Below are 20950 nucleotides of genomic sequence, written 5' to 3' on the forward strand. Positions count from 1 at the left end.
TTTAAACCTCTCTATTGAGACTCCCTATATGTTCTGATTCAACAGTATCCTACAAGGATACTCCACACCGAACCATCTGTTCTTGGGTGACTGTCGGCTTCCCTCTCCCCCATCTTAGTTTAAAACCTGCTCTCTTTTTTAAATGTTAGCACTAGCAGCCTGGTTCCATCCCAGAATAGACTCCCCCTTTCCCAGGAGGTAGCCCAACTCCTAACAAATCTAAATCCTTCATCCCTGCACCATCATTTCAACCATGCATTGAGACTTCAGAGTTCTCCACATGGAATGGGGAACTGTTCTGAAAATGCTACCCTGGAGGAACTGGATTTCAGCTTTCTCCCTAAGAGCCTAAATTTGGCTTCCAGAACCTCCCTCACATATTTTCCTTTGTCATTAATACCTACATGTACCAAGACAGCCGGCACCAATGCATGAGGTCCACCACCTTCGCACCAGGTAGGAAGGTGACCAGGCAATCCTCACACCCACCAGCCACCCAGATATCTACCTAAAGAAAAATCCTCTGAAAGATTGTCATTGCTAAGATCAGCAGGGGGAATTTTGGAGGGCAATTCTTCTGCACTCGACAAATAATAAATGGTCCATGACAGAAGAGTCGACATTGTAAAAGGGGTCCTTAGAAAGGAAAGAGCGGCATGGGGTTAAAGGAAAGGGAGAAGGAAGTAAGAGGAGGTCTTACCTAGTTACTATGTTACTATGTTACTATGTTCATGATTATCTTCTTGTGTTTGACTTTCGTCAAGAGGCATCAAGCCTGGTTCAGGTGATTATGTATGCTTCTAACAACTCTCTCTTCACTTGCAGGGGCCATCTGTTTTGCCAACATGGCTATTGCCATGCTAGAACCGGCCCTGCCAATCTGGATGATGGAGACCATGTGTTCAAGCAAATGGCAGCTAGGTAAGGGCTTGATTTGGCCTTATTTACTGTATTTAATGTCTTAACTTACCTTGATTGCAGACATTTGCTCTCAGTCCTGCATTATTTGACTTGCTTTTCTTGTTCATTTTCCTCAGAGTCTTGCTTGAATGAATGTGTAACGCTCAGTCTTGCCATTAATGGACTTTGTTTTGGTCTTGTCTTAATTAAGTTTCTCATGGAAACCCTCATCTTGCTGCCTGCCATTAAGCATGTATCATTCACAGAATCCTTCTTTCCTTCCCTGACATTCCGTCATCTGTTCCCATCCTGATCTCATCAGGAACTCATCGCAGAAAATAGAAGTCTCCAACACGTTTGGGTTTCAAGTTTATTAAAAACATTTTAGACTGCTTAATCAAATTTCTAGGCGGGGTACAATGTAAAAAATTACATAAAAACTAATTAAAATTAAAAATACTAAGCAAAACCAGGATAAGTTAATAAAACACATAACAAAACATATGGATTCATTTCACACAGTTGGGGGAAGAAGGGCAAGAACTACAATCTTTGAGGAAAAGAACACAGTAAAAGGGGAAAAATAATAGGTAAAGCTTTGTTTTGGTCCTTAAAAGGACAGTTATTGTCCAAAAGCATCCTGGAACAAGAATGTTTTTAATTTTTCTTTAAATTGATTTAATACGGATTCAATGCGTAAATGATTAGGCAGCGAATTCCAAAGAGAAGGTGCGGTGACAGCAAAATTATTGGATCTCAACGTGTTGATTGATTTGAGTGATGGCACGACAAGGAGATTCTGTGACATTGAACGAAGCGATTTAGAAGGACTGTAAGGAATTAAGAGTCTATCAATGATCTCCGGTCGACTGTTTGAACGTGTTGTAAAGGTTAAGAGTATGATTTTGTAACTAATTCTGTGTTCAACGGGTAGCCAGTGTGCGTTGAACAGGAGAGGTGAAACATGATCATATTTCTTAGCGCCATAGATAATCTCGATAACTGTATTTTGCACTATCTGAAGTCGTCTAATTTCCTTTTTAGTAATAATTAATAATAATAACAATAATTTTTATTCTTGTATACCGCCATACCCAAAAAGTTCTAGGCGGTTCACATTCAATTAATTAAGGTCCGCGGTGACACACGGATTTACAAAATTTTAACAAAATTACAGGCAATGAAGAGGGGGCAGAGGTAGGGTAAGACAGAAGTTAGGGTTGGTGAGCGATAACGAGAGTGAGACCAAGTGTGGAGAGGGGGGGAGGAGAGGGAGCGGAAGGAACGGGGGAGAGTGGGAAAGGGGAGAAGCAGGGGGCAAGGGGGATTAAAAGCCCTGTTCGCGGAAGAGGTGCATTTTGAGAAGTTTTCTAAAACTAAGGTAAGAGGGGGCCTCGAGTATCATTTGGGCAAGCCAAGGGTTCAGCTTAGCCGCCTGGTAAGCAAAGGTTTTGTCGAGAAATCTATTGAAGTGACATAATTTTAGGGATGGGAAGATGAACAGCTGGATTCTGCGGGATTTCTTGTTGGTGATATTCAGAGTGAAATGGTGATTGAGGTAACTTGGTAATAGGCCAAAAACTGTTTTGTAGCAGAAACAGGCGAATTTGAATAGGACTCTGGATTCGAAAGGGAGCCAATGCAGTTGGTGGTAGAAAGGCGTGATGTGGTCCCATTTGTTCAGGCCGAATATGAGGCGGACGACAGTGTTCTGGATCAATTTTAGTCTCCTCCTTTAGTAATGCCTTTATATAGGGCATTACAGTAATCTATGCAAGAAATTACTAGAGAATGAATCAATGTATTCAAGGAAGCTGGTTCTAGTAACTTAGCGAGAGAACGTATCATTCTAAGACGATGAAAACATTTCTGGACAACCATACTAATGTGATTGTGATAAGAAAATTTACTGTCAAAAGTGACTCCTTGCAGTTTTAAAGTGAGGACAACTTTGGGAGCTAATGTATTAGATATTAGGGATGGGCAGGTAAAGAAATTTTGGTTTGTTCCACATGTCATTTAGGGAAATGCTAATTGTGTTGGGAGGGGGGTATTTCTCCAATCTGGTCATAGAAGATGACACAAAATGGAAAGTTTGTGGACACCTTCCCCAACTCTACCCCCCCCCCCTTGATCTGCCCACCAAGAGAACCCACCACCACCACAACCTTCCCCACCATGTTCCCAAACTACCTATAGGGTCCCTGGGCCTGCTTAAATCCCTGGTGGGTTTGCAGAGCAAGAATGATGCTCATCGGCTCTTACCTTGGCCACGGCCACATCCACAGGTAAGGCAAGACTAGGGTGAAAGGTCGTGGCTGTCATACTGGATACAGCCACGAGATTTATGTAGGCCCAGGGAATCTAATGGAAAGGGGTGCCACAGGGCAGTGGGGAGTGTGAATCATGGAGCCACAGCAAGGGGGGGGCCAGAGCAGAAGGCCCATCATTTTCCAAGCCTGCCTATTTGATACATCACCCAGAAATGTAACATATTTGAGAAATCTGCAAAAATACTAACATGAATCCAACAATAAACCAAATATAATATTCAGACTATAGCAAAAGCAACCTCAAGTGAGGATATGCAAATTAATTATCATTCACCTTCAGCTCATCCTATCTATTAGAACGAGATCTGTAACTAGCAGTCTTCAGTCCTGTCATTTCCTAGGATCTGCATCAAAGCCTTATTAGCTTACCCAGTAACCTGTAAGTTTTTGAACAATTGTGCCAACCCAATGAACACCTTAGGTGTTGGTGTCATATGTTCACACACTTAATTCTTGAGATTGTACAAGCTGCTTTGTTCTGCTGGTGTTGGAGACACTGTAATTGAGCTTTAGGTAAACAGAGTTACAAAAATGTGTTACTAGAGTATGATTTATGGTAAGCAATATAAATTCCTAATATTCCAAAGACAGAACAGTAGGAGAGACCTGCTTCTTCATCATTAAAAATGAGCCTAGCTAGGTTCCTAGTATCCTGAATGGAAACTCAAATTATATCATAACATAAAGGGAGAAAATGACCTCAGAGACCTTTAAAGCAACAACACTGCTTATAATTAGTGAATGTGGTAGGTCATGTCTCGATCACTGGTCAAAAACCTCCCTGGTGCTATATAACTTTAAATGATAAACTAGTGTTTAAGCCTATTACATTAACGGGTGCTAGAACAGATGTGTAAACTTTTAGCACAATGGGGCACTGAGGCCTTTCTTTCTTACGTTCTCTTTCTAAACTAAAGCTTAACTTTGTCTACCGAGTCATCATTCTGAGAAAGCTCGACTCGGTTTACAGCAATTAAATAAAAAGGGAATGATTTACAAATGATAAATAGAAGATAATAGCAAAATTTCAAAAGAATTAATTTTCAAAATGTTTGGCAAATAGAGTATTTTTTAAAGATTTACAGAAAAATTGAAACGAACTGGAACTCCTTTCAAAAAGGGGAGATCATTCCAGAGTTGAGAGAGTTTAAAGACCAAAGATTGACTGAAGATCTTGACTCCTTTAATCCCTTTTTTAGAAGGAAGGGAGAGTTTAAAGTGTTGGATACCTTTTGCAAAGGAGAATTGGTAAATGTTCCAAAATAAAGGAAGAAGAGGATTAAAGATACCATGTAGAATTTTAAAAAGAAATACAAGCACATTTAAACTGAGTTTTAAAATAAACCGGGAGCCAATGAAGACTCTGAAGCAAAGGGGTCACATGGTCAAATTTACAGCAGAATTCTGAATTAATTGTAATCTATGAAGCCAAAATTTTTGTAATGCTGAGGTAGATAGCGTTACAGTAATCAAGACAAGATAATATAACTGATTGAACTAAGATAGAAAAATGACGGTGATGAAAAAGATGTCTAACCTTCCTCAGCATTCGCAAACTAAAGAAGCTTTTCATGACCAAGGAATTTATTTGGGGCCACCGCGTGTTCCAGAACCTAGCACAGTGAAGGGGAAGGAAGGCTGCATCATCTCTCCTCACTGCACCGGATCCTTCTTCCTGCTTGCTTCTTCGGCAGGAAGCCCTGCCCACTTTTAACGGGCTCTCTTCAGCCCTCCCTCAGCTTCATTAAGGGGCTCAGAGGGCCACCACGTGTTTCAGAACCCAGCACAGTGAATGGAAGGGAGCCAATCGTCCCTCTCACTGCACCGATACACCAATTCAAACTTTCATCTTTGACGGGGAGCCCCGCCCCTTTCTCCCCAGATCCTGTCTGTTTAACCTCAGCCCTTTAAAGGTCTCAGGTCTCCAGTGATTTTTTTTTTTTCCCACTTTAAAGCTTCAGCTCAGTGACTGTTGCTGAAACCGATGTCCCATCTCATAAAGCAAACTCAATCAGGAATCTGCTGCCAGTCATACCAACCCACTGATTTTAGCTTCTAATATCTGGATTTCCCCCCTTAATCTTAGAGCTATCATGGCCGATGTCACAGGAAAGATCTTAGACTAGGTACGAGAAGTCTGATATCAAGAGCTTTAGCATTTGAATCAATTCAAACTCACTTTACATGGGACAGAATCACCAGGTCCGAAAAATCTTTTTGCTCCTCTCGCCACCTTCATGACTGCACGGAAACAGGTCCCTTTCCAATCCCTGTGGTTAACTCTTCCCGCTGTCCCTTAAGACCAATGCACAAAAGACAACGACTCCTAAAAAACCTACAACACTCAGAACCGTTGGCTCCTCTAGATCATTACAAGCTATCTGGAGCTTACCTAAACATTCGTTCAGTCAGGAATAAGGCACAACTGGTCAAACACTGGCTGGAAGAAACCCACCTGGATATTCTACTTCTAACTGAAACATGGTTAATCTCTGATCAAGATATCATCATAGGTGATATACTACCTTCAGACTACAAAATTATCCCTTTATCAAGAATAAATAAATAAAAGAGGAGGTGGTTTAGCAATAATTCTCCGAGACCACTTAAAGTTCCAAGTGTTAGACTCCAAACTGACTACTGACCTGGAAATTCTCACCTGTAAAATATCTAAAGAGGATTGCAAAGACAACTTGATCCTCACAATATTTTACATTCCCCCCAACAAATGGCATCTAGCAAAAGAGGAATTCTATGAATTCCTCCTTGCAAACTCGGTAGCCAGTGCCTACAACCTTATAGCCGGGGATGTTAATTTACACCTCGAACAGGAAGACAATTCCAATGTAACTGACCTACTTTCCTTCCTTACATCATTAGGGTTCTCCAAACCATCCCCGACTAAAACCCATCAGAAAAGTCATCACTTAGATCTGATCACATTCTTTTCTAATGCCCCAACGACCCCCAGTATAATTCTCAAAGGTGAAACCTGGTCCAATACTCCCTGGTTGGACCATCTCTTATGCAACTTTGAACTATGCTGGATTAAAAGACAACTTAAAACAAAACCAAGGAACAACTTCAAAGTGAAAACTATTTGCACAAGAGGACAGCTGAACCTGGTAGAATTTTGGACGCACTATAGCTTAATCTCCAACCCAGCTTTTGACCCTAACTTCATTTTATGATGGAAAAACTTTAGTGATCAGGTCTTAAATGACATAGCCCCTCTAAAAAATGTAAAAAAAGACAACGTTTATCAGACAACTAAACTAAACTAAACTAAACTAAACCTTAGGTTTGTATACCGCGCCATCTCCACAAGCGCAGAGCTCGGCACGGTTTACAGAGTTAAGAGGAAAGGAACTACAATAAGGGATTAAAGGAGAGGGACTAAGAGGAAAGAGAGGGACAGAATACTGGAGAATGGGAGGTGATTAGATTTTTGCAAAGAGCCAAGTTTTCAAGTGTTTGCGGAAGGATTGGAAGGAGCTTGAGTTTCTGAGTGGGGATGAGAGGTTGTTCCAGAGTTCTGTGGTTCTAAAGGGGAGAGATGTTCCAAGTTTTCCTGCGCGGGATATACCTTTTATAGAGGGGAATGATAGTTTCAGTTTTTGGGAGGGTCTGGTGGAGTGTGGTTTTGAGGAATTCCAAAAAAGTGGGATAACGGGAGGAAGGACGCCATGTAGGATCTTGAAGGCTAAGCAGGCACATTTAAAGAGGACTCTGGAGTATACTGGGAGCCAGTGAAGCTTGGAGAGGAGTGGGGAGACATGATCGAACTTGCCTTTTGCGAAAATAAGCTTAGCCGCGGCGTTCTGAATTAGCTGAAGTCTATGGAGGTTTTTCTTAGTTAGGCTTATATAGATGGAATTGCAGTAATCCAGTCTAGAGAGGATAGTAGATTGAACGAGGACGGTAAAGTGAGAATGATGAAAGCAGGATCTCACCTTCCTCAACATATGAAGGCAAAAGAAGCATTTTTTTATCAAAGAGTTGAGGTGATCTTTGAAGGAGAGAGAGGAGTCTATGACGATGCCTAGGACTTTGCTTGAAAACTCAAGCTGAAGAGTGGGTCCAGATGGTAATGGGATGGAGGTGGATAAATGATCTAATGTTGGGCCGAGCCAAAGTAGTTTTGTTTTGGACTCATTCAGTTTCATTTGTACAGATTGGGCCCAGGATTGGAGATTCGTAATACAAATGGATATGTTCTCAGCGAGGTTAGAGAGGTTCGAGTCAGTCTCGAGGAGGATGAGGATGTCATCGGCGTAGGTGTAGAGAGTTTCTAGGGGGGATAGACAAAGGAGTTTCAGGGAGGACATGTAGATGTTGAAAAGGATAGGAGATACTGGTACGATACTGACTTAATGGTCTTAAAGCGAGAATTAAGCAAATTGGAAAGAATATGGTGCAAAACAGGGAAAGATGAGGATAGACTTACTTGGCGACTAAAGGTTAAAGAATACAAAATAATGATCAAAGAAAAGCGTAGCAAACATTACTTCCAAAAAATTAATTCTCCCACTTTAAATAGTCATGAACTCTTCAAAATAGTCAATTCTTTGTTTGATATTGAATTCCACAAGCGCTCCATTACAGACTCTCCACCCCCTGCGGCGATCTTAGCTGACTTTTTCGCTACAAAAATCCACAAATTGAGATCGTCTCTTGCAGGTTCAAGCATAGATTTACCTATCATGTTTCCTGCCTTAGACAAAGAAGGTAGAGCTGATGATATGATCTGGAATCATTTTGAAAACCCAGACTGGAGCCACTTCCTCAAGCTTTATTCAAAATATGTAAAATCCAATTGCTTATTGGACAACTGCCTACCGACTATTATGAAAACAGCTCCTATCTCCTTCAAGGCTGAACTTTTTAACTGGGTTTCATCATGCATTCATACTGGTAAATTCCCGGAGGAACTTGGTCATATCCTCATGACTCCTATTATCAAAATCTGTTTCCTTGACGGTCAATTACAGACCCATTGCCAACATACCACAGTTCCTATCTCCTTCAAGGCTGAACTTTTTAACTGGGTTTCATCATGCATGATACTGGTAAATTCCCGGAGGAACTTGGTCATATCCTCGTGAATCCTATTATCAAAGTCTGTTTCCTTGACGGCCAACTACAGATCCATTGCCAACATACCATTCTTTCTTAAACTAATGGAAGGTCTGGTTAACATCAACCTCACGGAATATTTAGAGAAGTTTAACATTCTATACGATTCTCAATCTGGCTTCCGAACAAATTACAGCACTGAAACAGTTTTGGCCTCCATGATTGACCATCTTTTCCATTTGTTTTCCCGGGAAAAAAGTGCACTGGTACTGCAGTTTGACCTTAGCAATGCCTTTGACCTTGTTGATCATGACCTCCTGCTTAGGTGCCTTGATTCCATCGGCATTTCTGGGCAGGTACTAAATTGGTTCACGGGTTTCCTAAAAAAACGTACATACCAGGTCTACAGCGAAGAAACCTACTCTCAAGCTTGGTCCAATCCCTGCGGAGTGCCACAGGGCTCTCCACTCTCCCCTCACTTTTCAATATCTACATGGCGTCACTGGGAAATATGCTATCCAATTTAAAACTGAAATCATACATATACGCGGATGATATAACAGTTATTATTCCCATAACCTCATTGACCCAAGAGATAGAACAATTCATTTCATCCGTCCTTACCAAGGTAGAACATTGAACAATGCACTCCAAACTAAAACTGAATCCTGAAAAAACCAAGATCTTCTTGGCAAATCCCAATAACAAGATCGTGAACACCTCCTTGAGGCTAAATGGATCAGATTACCCAATTAATCCCACAACCAAAATCCTTGGCGTTACCCTGGACTGAAGCCTGACGTTTGAAGATCACACTAATAATGCTCAAGTCAAAAAATGCTTTCTTACTGTATGGAAAATTTGCACCATTAAACAATACTTCTATATCTTTTCCTTTCGACTGCTGGTTCAATTCCTGATCTTAAGTACCTTAGACCAGTGTTCTTCAAACACCGGTCCATGGACCAGTGCCGGTCCACAGAAATTTCCTGCCGGTCCACAGGGCCAGCATGTGCATCAGGCCCAAAACAGTGTTCTTCAACTGCCGGTCCACTGTGCGATCGATGCGGCATTATCTTCAAGCCAGCTCCCTCTTCCTGATTCAGTGCACAAAGCCACGGACAGTGGCTCCTACGGGCATCCTGCGCCTGACTGGAAGCCTTCTCTCTGACGTTGCAACGTCAGAGGGAAGGCTTCCAGGTGAGGCATGGGACGTGCAAGGTGAAATTAGTACTATTATGGGGGCGGGGTCTGGGGTGGAGATTGGGTAGAGATGGGCGGGATCTGGCCCACGACTTAGCTTAGTGTTCTTCAACCGCCGGTCCACGGACCAATGCCAGTCCACAGAATAATTATTTTATTTCTGCCGGTCCATAGGTGTAAAAAGGTTGAATAAACACTGCCTTAGACTACTACAATATTATATACTTGGGATCTCTCAAGAAAACCATCAAACGACTGAGAGTCATCCAATATGCTGCAGTCCGTCTCATTTACGGCCTCAAGAAATCAGATCATGTAAGCCCATATTACAAAAAACTACACTGGCTGCCTGTGGAAGCAAGGGTCATCTTTAAGTTTGCCTGCCTTTGCTTCAAAACCATGACAGGTTCATCCCCAACCTATCTATCTCACCAATTCGAATTCCCAGGCACAACTAATCCACGCATAGAAACATAGAAATAGACGGCAGATAAGGTCCATGGCTCATCTAGTCTGCCCACCCCAATGACCCTTCCCTACCTTTCTCTGTGAATAGATCCCACGTGTCTATCCCATTTGGCCTTAAAATCAGGCACGCTGCTGGCCTCAATAACCTGAAGTGGAAGACTATTCCAGCGATCAACCACCCTTTCAGTGAAAAAGAATTTCCTGGTGTCCGTGCAGTTTCCCGCCTCTGATTTTCCACGGATGCCGCCTTGTTGCCGCGGGACCCTTGAAAAAGAAGATATCTTCTTCCACCTCGATGTGGCCCGTGAGATACTTGAATGTCTCGATCATGTCACCCCTCTCTCTGCTATCCTCGAGTGAGTACAGCTGCAACCTATCCAGCCGTTCCTCGTACAGGAGATCCTTGAGTCCCGAGACCATCCGGGTGGCCATTCTCTGGACCGATTCCAGTCTCAGCACATCCTTACGGTAATGCGGCCTCCAGATTTGCACACAGTATTCCAGGTGGGGCCTCACCATGGATCTATACAATGGCATAATGACTTCAGGCTTACGGCTGACGGTTGCGTATGCAACCTATGATTTGCCTTGCCTTGGATGAAGCTTGCTCCACTTGATTTGCAGTTTTCATGTTCTCACTGATGATCACCCCTAAGTCTCGTTCTGCTTCAGTTCTTGTTAGGATCTCGCCATTAAGGGTGTAAGTCTTGCATGAATTTTGGCTGCCTAGGTGCATGACTTTGCATTTTTTGGCATTGAAGTTGAGTTGCCAGGACCTAGACCAGCGCTCCAGTAGGAGTAGGTCGTGCATCATGTTGTCGGACATTGAATTTATGTCTGTTGTGCTTTTGCCCACTACATTGCTTAGTTTGGCGTCATCGGCGAATAATGTTATTTTACCTCGCAGCCCTTCTGCCAAGTCTCTTATAAAGATGTTGAATAGGATCGGACCCAGGACCGAGCCCTGCGGCACTCCACTGATTACCTCTGTCATTTTGGAGGGGGTGCCGTTCACCACTACCCTCTGAAGCCTACCTCCAAGCCAGTTCCCAACCCATTTCGTCAATGTGTCGCCCAATCCTATAGAACTCATCTTGCTCAGCAACCTGCGGAGTGGTACGCTAGCAAATGCTTTACTGAAGTCCAGGTATACGATGTCCAGGGACTCCCCAACATCCAGCTTCCTCGTCACCCAGTCAAAGAAGCTGATCAGGTTGGATTGACAGGATCTCCCCTTAGTAAATCCATGTTGACGGGGATCCCGTAGATTATCCTCGTTCAGGATCGTATCCAATTGGCATTTGATTAGAGTTTCCATTAGTTTGCACACTATTGATGTGAGACTCACCGGTCTGTAGTTTGTTGTCTCCATCTTGGAGCCTTTCTTGTGGAGTGGAATGACGTTAGCCGTCTTCCAGTCCAACGGGACGTTACCCGTACTAAGGGAGAGATTGAAGAGCGCGGATAGTGGTTCCGCCAAGACATCACACAACTCCCTGAGCACCCTGGGGTGTAGGTTGTCAGGCCCCATTGCCTTGTTAACCTTAAGCTTTGACAGCTCGCAGTAGACACCGCTAGGTATAAACTCGAAATTACTAAACGGGTCATCTGCGTCAACCTTTGTCTGTAGCTGAGGGCCGAGTCCTGGCGCCTCACAGGTGAAGACTGAGCAGAAGTATTCATTTAACAGTTGGGCTTTTTCCGAGTCCGCTTCTACATAGTCTCCGTCTGGTTTCCTAAGACGTACTATCCCGCCTGAGTTCTTATTTCTGTCACTGATATACCTGAAGAAGGATTTATGTCCTTTCTGGATGTTCTTCGCTAGAGACTCCTCCATGCGGAATTTGGCCTCCCTAACTGTTGTTTTGACGGCTTTTGACTTGGCCAGATAGACTTCCTTAGAGTCCTGTTTCCCTGATTGTTTGTAAGAGATGAATGCTTTTTTCTTCTCCTTGATGAGGTCCGAAATCTCCGCAGAGAACCACTGTAGCTTATTGTTCCTTCGCTGTTTACTTACTGATTTAACATAGTGGTTTGTTGCTTCTTGTATGGTGGCTTTCAAAGTCGACCACATTTCTTCCACGTTATCGGTTTCTGCTTGGCGTTGTAGCGCCTGGTGAACGAAGTTTCCCATTTCTTTGAAGTTTGTGTCCTTGAATTTGAGGACCTTGGTCAGTGTGGTAGATTTAGTGAAACCTTTTCTGAGATTAAACCATACCATGTTGTGGTCACTGGAGGCCAATGTGTCGCCCACCGAGACCTCTGTGACACTTTCTCCATTGGTAAGTATCAGGTCCAGTATTGCCTGATCCCTTGTTGGTTCTAACACCAGTTGCCTGAGTCTTGCTCCCTTCATAGAGTTTAATAGCCTCCTGCTGCTGCCGGAAACAGAGGAAAGCGTGTCTCAATTCACATCAGGCATGTTGAAGTCACCTAACAATACTGTGTCCCCACGCAAGGTGATATTCTCTGTATCTCCGATTAATTCCATATCTAGGTCATCCTGTTGTCTTGGGGGTCTGTATATTACGCCAAGATACAGGCATTTGTCCTTCCCTCTGGCCAAATTTACCCAAAGGGATTCCCCAGTGTAGTGGACATCTGTGATTCTGGTGACCTTTAGTGTATAATGCTACACCTCCTCCCATTTTGCCCTCCCTGTCCCGGCGAAGCAAGTTGTAACCCGGTATGACCATGTCCCACCCATGGGAATCCGTGAGCCACCACATCCAGGTCGGCATTCCTCATTTCTGTTTCTAATTCCAGGATCTTGTTTCCCAGACTGTGGGCGTTTACATACATAGCCCTCCATGTTGTACGTTTGTTACGTCTCAGTGGGGATGTTCCTGCTTGAGCTACTTGGACACCTTTAGCATTATTCGCATGTTTTGTACTTTCCCTAGACCCAGAGTTACAACGTGCACTTATCCCGGACTCCCCAGACCCAGAACTACAGTGTGTTCCTATCCCAGACTCGGAAATGTGTGTACCCTTGGGCTACTTGAACTCCTTTAGTACAATTTGCAATGTGTGTTCTCTCACTGGACCCAGAATTACAATGTGTACTCCCCCTAGACCCAGAATTACAATGTGACCCAGAATTATAATGTGAGCCAACCCCAGACTCGAAAGTGTGTATACTCTCCCCTGACCCAGATCGGTGTTTACTTACCTTAGTCTCAAAAAAGTATTGGCAGCTTAGCTCGCCAGGTAGGTTGTTTGTGCCCGTACCCTCCCCCAACTTACCTAGTTTAAAGCCCTGTGTAGTAGGCGGGCTAGACGCAGTGCCTACTTGTTCGCTTTTCCATCCCTAAAGGGCTGCACCTACAAGAGATACCTCGATAGAACACTATCATTCCAAGCAGGCAAATGGAAATGTTTAACCAACGTCATCTCAAATGCACTTTCGTACCAAATGTTTAGAAAGTCAATAAAAAACTTATCTCTTTGACAAATTTCTCTGACCCCACTTCAACCTGATGTACTTCCAAAACACTTCCAAATAAACCTGACTAAACTTAGCATAACCACGAAAATGGACTAAGTCCTCTTAGTCAAATCAAAATAAACAAACAAACAAAATAGAGGACTAAACTTAGCACGCCAATGTAATTTTGAAAGTTCTCTGTAACGTTGCTGTCTATATAGTCTCTTCCCTTGTAAACCGCTTAGAACTGTTTGTGGTATGGCGGTATATAAAAATAAAGTTATTATTATGATTTGGTCCTTAAAGAGAAGAATCAAAAAGGACTCCCAATATCTTTCTTTGCTTCCTGCTCCCCTTGTCCAGCAGTAGCCCTTCTCCCTTCCTTTTACCTCCCCCCCTGTCCAGACGCTTCAGCTTCAGCCCCCTTCTCCCACCTACCCTTAAATCAATCTTTTTGCCTCCTGCTAGTTGTTTCCACCCTCCCCAGCCTGAACTGCCAACCACAGTCCGGATGCTGAGCATCAGTATGTCTGCTTCACTGTTATTTTTGTGCTCTGCTTTGGCCTTTGAGTCACACACACATACCTTTGAGACAGAGTGAGGGCGGGAGGGGGGAGTCGCTATCGTGGTGGTCGCCACTGGCCCCATGCCTCCTGTATGCGCAGTAGAAGGAGCCAGTGTCGCCGAGATGAGCGATGGGGAAACTGCCGCCGAGTCCTTCTACTGCGCATGCGGCGGCATGGAGATTGAAGTACGCATGCACACTAAGGGTTTTATTATATAGTGTATAACTTTACATTAAAGATAGTGCCCACATTTAAATAACAGCTCTTGTCTTGACTGAAGAGTATAGACAAACGCCACACTAAGACGCCAGCTCTGGTGTTTCATGCCCTACGGGGCCTCTGTTTCACCTTCATGAACGAGGCTTCATCAGGGGATGCTCTATTGAATGAATACTTTCAATAAAACATCGTAGCACTTCCGTAGGGCATGAAACACCAGTGCTGGCATCTTGGTGTGGCGTTTTTCTATACTCTAGTCAAGATAAGTGCTGTTATTGAAATTTGGGCACCATCTTTATCTATATATATAAAATCGGAGGTATGTATGTATGTGCCGCGATCACGCAAAAACGGCTTGACCGATTTGAACGAAACTTGGTATGCAGATCCCTCACTACCTGGGGTGATATGTTCTGGGGGTCTCACGGCCCACCTGCACACGTGGGCGGAGCTACAAACAGATAAGCAGATATCACCCATTCATGTCAATGGAAAAAATGTAAAAAGCTGCCATTTTCACAGTAATTCAAAAACGGCTTGACCAATTTGAACGAAACTTGGTATGCAGATCCCTCACTACCTGGGGTGATATGTTCTGGGGGTCTCTCGGCCCACAACTCTATGTTGCTTGCTCAAGGGTGGGTTCACCCAAGAATTTATATGTTCTTGCTCCTGGAGGTGAAACTAAAAATGTTGTTTATAATCAAGTTTTGCGTTAGTTGTATTGTATTCATTTTGTCAAATATTTGAATATTGTACTTTTTATTAAGCTGTAAAAAAATAATTTCATTCACCACTATAAAGTATCTTTATTTGAATCCATTTACAGTGTTATTGCTATAATTAAATACCCGTGCAACGCCGGGGCATCAGCTAGTAAATTTATAAAACACCAGGGAGTTTTTTGACCAGTGATCGGGATATGACCTACCACATGCACTAATTATAAGCAGTGTTGTTGCTTGAAAGGTCTCAGAGGTCTTTTTCTCCCTATACTCTGTGTGTTTGCATGTGCTTTGTTATTTAAACGGGTATCTTTTGGTTTATACTATTTTTGACAGTTAACACCTGAAGTTACATTCTACGTTTGTGTTTAACTCAAATTATATCACCAAGATAGATACTGAAACCACCTTTGAGGTCTCCTTATCCACAATTAGGGGTATAATCAAGACATCCCCCAAACCACCTAAGTTGGCACGTGAAAGTTTTGCTTGTCAAAATGTCCAAGTGCTAATTTTCCAAATGAGATATTTGGACGTCCAGGGGAACGTTTGTCCCACTGTGCATTTAGAGCTGAAAGGGGCATGTTGGGAGGCAGGCTGTGGGCAGAGTTTGGACGGGCTTAGACTTGGATGACTTTCAGCAATAATCAACCCGTTGGCAAAACATCCTAGTCGGAACTTAGACATTTTTGGCTAGACCTATTTTAATGGCATCTAAGTGTCAAAAAAAATGACCAAAAGAGACCAGGTGACCACTGGAGAGATTAAGTAATGACCCCTCCGCACTCTCTCAGTGGTCACTGTCCCTCTCCCTATCCCCCCAATTTCTAAATAAAACAGTACATACCTGTCTCTAGAAAAGCAGTATCTGGTATGGGAAAACCTAGCAGAGCATCACACAGGTATCTTAATGGGTGGGTTAATGAAGAATAGAGTGGAGAAGCCAAGCCCTTAAGCCATTCTAACCATATTTATGGTGGAAAGTATGAGCCCACCAAAACCCTACTCTACTGCCATAGAGGTGTCACCCGCTGGTATGTTTTGGGGCAGTTTTGGAGGGCCCACCGTACATTATAAGGGGGTTACGGTGAGCCCTTTATGTGAAGTTCTCAACAGTGCCCTCTAAAGTGCCCCACTGCTCTGTTGGCATGTCTATGTGGCCAGTCTATTAGAATGATGGCTCCTCCCACATCTAAATGGTGCTGTTTTGGACGTTTCCAACTTGGATAATTTTGTGTTCGAAAATGGGGCACACTTCTCCCTCCATATCCACGGGGGTTATGGGCAGAGCCAGCCCGCGAATATTAAAAAAATGCGAATATTTGGGCCGGTTCTGCCCCTAACCCCCGCTTCCCCCTGGCTATTTTAAGTCCTGTAAGCCCCCCCTTTAAGCCTTACCTGGTGGTCTAGCAGGTTTTCGGGGCAGAAGCAATCTTCCCACGCTCCTGCCCTGTGCAGATCGTTGCTTTGAGCTCCCATAGTCTCTCGAGCCATTTCCTGTGAGCGATCTGCACGGGGCAGGAGCGTGGGAAGATCACTCCTGCCCCAAAAACCCACTAGACCACCAGGTAAGGCTTAAGAGGGGGCTTACAGGGCTTAAAATAGCCCGAAAAATTTAAATGTTTTTTTTTTTTTGTTTTAATATTGCGAATAACCGAATCTGCGGATGCTGAAACCGCGGATTCAGAGGGGGAAGTGTATAAAGTTGGACGTGTTGGTGGCCAAGATGTCCAAGTAGACAATTTTTTTTAAAAAATAACCTCAATCTTGCATGTCTAGCAGTTTGGGTTTTGGAAATGGCCGTTTTTGGGCTTCTGACTTTGGACATTTTGCGGGAGACGTCCAAACTCGGACTTCGACATTCTATCGAAAACGGCCCTCCACATCCGTTTTGGCTGGATGTAAGGTAAACGTCTGCATGGCGTCTTCCTCTCCTCATCGTATGCATTCGCTATTCTTCCCCATTCTGCGCTCGCGAGAGATGCATCATTGACTGTGTTCTTAGTTCTCCCCTCCCACTCCCCTTGCTCTTTAAAGGGGACTTGCTGCAGTGACTTTCTCTGATGTAGAACACCAGTTGCACAAAATCAGTACTAGACTCTCCCTTCTACAGAGGCTATAAAGGGTTACATCACTCACTGTGCTATTCCTGTTGGCGGATGGTTGGCCTTTCACAGTAACCTCAGAGGGGGTTAGAGTCTGATTCTGTAACATTTACATGGGCATCAGTCAAAATTACAGCACTGCTCAACAGATCAGCTTGAGCTAGAGGCTTTTTTTAAAGTCTTTTCCCCTGTTGCCTCTATGTGGGTCTCTGCCCCGTCAGCCTTTTCCCTGATGGTCATACTAACGCATGCAGGTCCTCTTGCTTGGAAGAGAATTTCTTTCTTTCTTTTAGTATTTGTATACCAAGTTTCCAAGTGTATTCTATATTTGATATACTGACTATCGACAAGTATCTGGTCGGTTAAAATAAAGGTACAATTTTTAAAAGAAAAGGGGTCATAGCCTAAGTGGTACTTAAGTATTTTTCCCCATCTGTCCCAGTGGGCTCACACTCTATCTAATGTACCTGGGGCAATGAGGGATTAAGTGACTTACCCAGGGTTACAAGGAGCAGTGTGGGTGCTGAGGCTATAGCTCTAACTACTGGAGAATGATGCAGTTTACTGTGAAATATGGAGCCGACAGTGGCTGGTAATAGCCAAGGTCACTCAGTCCCAACTTAAATGAAGGGGGCACAACCCCTTCCACCCCCCATCCCTCTTCCTAGACTACCAGGAAAGAGCATCAAATCACAAGCCATAGCTAACCCCCTAGGCAGATGATCATAGAGAGAACGAATCAGAATGCAACTTCAGTATTCATTTTTCATGTAAAACAGAAGCGTATTACGGGAAACGGCCAGAGCCAGCAGGAAATTCAAGCTGCAACAGCCTTTAGTGTTCCCATTCACACATGTTCAGTGATCCTTGTCAAACCTTGTTTGGTTTGTACACGCAGGCCATGATGACTATATGCACAGGAATGTGGTAGAGAAAATTTGTTAAGTGACTTGTTAAAACCTGGAAAAAACAACCACTGTTAAAGTCCAATGAGTGAGCCCACAGTCAGTGGCGTATGGGGGAGGGCATCTGCACCCGCTTTCTCTCTGCCCCCCACTACTGTGCACACACGCAAGCCCCTTGTACCTCTTTAACATTCCTGGCGCAAGAAGCGACCCCAACCTGCTGCTCGCGTCAGCGTTTCCTCCGACGTCACTTCCTGGACCCGCACCTAAGAAGTGACATCAGAGGAAGAGCCAATGCTGGCACGAGCAACAGGATGGAGTTGCTGCTTGCGCTTGGAACATTAAAGAGGTATGGGGGAAGGGAAGGATCGGATGGGATGAGGGGCAGAGAAGGGAGTAGGGGAGGGGTGGGGACACCCCGAGTGCCTCTCACCCTCTCTACACTACTGTCTACAGTAAAGACTAAGGAACGTATTGCCAGCGGTTGTGGTAAGAACGGATAGCGTAGCTGGTTTTAAGAAAGGTTTGGACAAGTTCCTGGAGGAAAAGTCCATAGTCTGTTATTGAGACAGACATGGGGGGAAGCCACTGCTTGCCCTGGATTGGTAGCATGGAATCTTGATACTCTTTGGGATTCTAGAATCTTTTGTTACTCTTTGGGATTCTGGAATGTTGCTATTCTTGAGATTCTGCCTGGAATCTTGATACTCTTTGGGATTCTAGAATCTTTTGTTACTATTTGGGGTTCCGGAATCTTAGTAACATAGTAGATGACGGCAAATAAAGACCCAAATGGTCCATCCAGTCTGCCCAACTTGATTCAATTTAAATTTTTAAATTTTTTCTTCTTAGCTATTTCTGGGCAAGAATCCAAAGCTTTACCCGGTACTGTGCTTGGGTTCCAACTGCCGAAATCTCTGTTAAGACTTACTCCAGCCCATCTACACCCTCCCAGCCATTGAAGCCCTCCCCAGCCCATCCTCCACCAAACGGCCATATACAGACACAGACCATGCAAATCTGCCCAGTAACTGGCCTAGTTCAATATTTAATCTTATTTTCTGATTCTAGATCCTTTGTGTTCATCCCACGCTTCTTTGAACTCAGTTACATCTTGCTATTCTTGAGATTCTGCCTGGAATCTTGAGACTCTTTGGGATTCTGGAATGTTGCTATTCTTGAGATTCTGCCTGGAATCTTGATACTCTTTGGGATTCTAGAATCTTTTGTTACTCTTTGGGGTTCCGGAATCTTAGTAACATAGTAGATGACGGCAAATAAAGACCCAAATGGTCCATCCAGTCTGCCCAACTTGATTCAATTTAAATTTTTAAATTTTTTTTTCTTAGCTATTTCTGGGCAAGAATCCAAAGCTTTACCCTGTACTGTGCTTGGGTTCCAACTGCCGAAATCTCTTTTAAGACTTACTCCAGCCCATCTACACCCTCCCAGCCATTGAAGCCCTCCCCAGCCCATCCTCCACCAAACGGCCATACACAGACACAGACCTTGCAAGTCTGCCCAGTAACTGGCCTAGTTCAATATTTAATCTTATTTTCTGATTCTAGATCCTTTGTGTTCATCCCACGCTTCTTTGAACTCAGTTACATCTTGCTATTCTTGAGATTCTGCCTGGAATCTTGAGACTCTTTGGGATTCTGGAATCTTTTGTTACTCTTTGGGATTCTGGAATGTTGCTATTCTTGAGATTCTGCCTGGAATCTTGATACTCTTTGGGATTCTAGAATCTTTTGTTACTCTTTGGGGTTCCGGAATCTTAGTAACATCGTAGATGACGGCAAATAAAGACCCAAATGGTCCATCCAGTCTGCTCAACTTGATTCAATTTAAATTTTTAAATTTTTTCTTCTTAGCTATTTCTGGGCAAGAATCCAAAGCTTTACCCTGTACTGTGCTTGGGTTCCAACTGCCGAAATCTCTTTTAAGACTTACTCCAGCCCATCTACACCCTCCCAGCCATTGAAGCCCTCCCCAGCCCATCCTCCACCAAACGGCCATACACAGACACAGACCTTGCAAGTCTGCCCAGTAACTGGCCTAGTTCAATATTTAATCTTATTTTCTGATTCTAGATCCTTTGTGTTCATCCCACGCTTCTTTGAACTCAGTTACATCTTGCTATTCTTGAGATTCTGCCTGGAATCTTGAGACTCTTTGGGATTCTGGAATCTTTTGTTACTCTTTGGGATTCTGGAATGTTGCTATTCTTGAGATTCTGCCTGGAATCTTGATACTCTTTGGGATTCTAGAATCTTTTGTTACTCTTTGGGGTTCCGGAATCTTAGTAACATCGTAGATGACGGCAAATAAAGACCCAAATGGTCCATCCAGTCTGCTCAACTTGATTCAATTTAAATTTTTAAATTTTTTCTTCTTAGCTATTTCTGGGCAAGAATCCAAAGCTTTACCCTGTACTGTGCTTGGGTTCCAACTGCCGAAATCTCTTTTAAGACTTACTCCAGCCCATCTACACCCTCCCAGCCATTGAAGCCCTCCCCAGCCCATCTTCCACCAAACGGCCATACACAGACACAGACCTTGCAAGTCTGCCCAGTAACTGGCCTAGTTCAATATTTAATCTTATTTTCTGATTCTAGATCCTTTGTGTTCATCCCACGCTTCTTTGAACTCAGTTACATCTTGCTATTCTTGAGATTCTGCCTGGAATCTTGAGACTCTTTGGGATTCTGGAATCTTTTGTTACTCTTTGGGATTCTGGAATGTTGCTATTCTTGAGATTCTGCCTGGAATCTTGATACTCTTTGGGATTCTAGAATCTTTTGTTACTCTTTGGGGTTCCGGAATCTTAGTAACATCGTAGATGACGGCAAATAAAGACCCAAATGGTCCATCCAGTCTGCTCAACTTGATTCAATTTAAATTTTTAAATTTTTTCTTCTTAGCTATTTCTGGGCAAGAATCCAAAGCTTTACCCTGTACTGTGCTTGGGTTCCAACTGCCGAAATCTCTTTTAAGACTTACTCCAGCCCATCTACACCCTC

General features: G+C 43.5%; 1 protein-coding gene across 1 annotated transcript in view; it reads left to right on the top strand.

The window, feature by feature from the left end:
- Positions 1 to 20950, top strand: part of SLC18A2 (solute carrier family 18 member A2) — a 90285-nt gene that overhangs the window by 47845 nt on the left and 21490 nt on the right. The window contains exon 9 of the mRNA XM_033940097.1: positions 826 to 921. Coding sequence (XP_033795988.1) covers positions 826 to 921 — 96 coding nt within the window. The remainder of the gene's footprint in view (positions 1 to 825; positions 922 to 20950) is intronic.

The sequence above is a fragment of the Geotrypetes seraphini genome, chromosome 4, assembly GCF_902459505.1.
Source record: "Geotrypetes seraphini chromosome 4, aGeoSer1.1, whole genome shotgun sequence".
Lineage (NCBI taxonomy): Eukaryota > Metazoa > Chordata > Amphibia > Gymnophiona > Dermophiidae > Geotrypetes > Geotrypetes seraphini.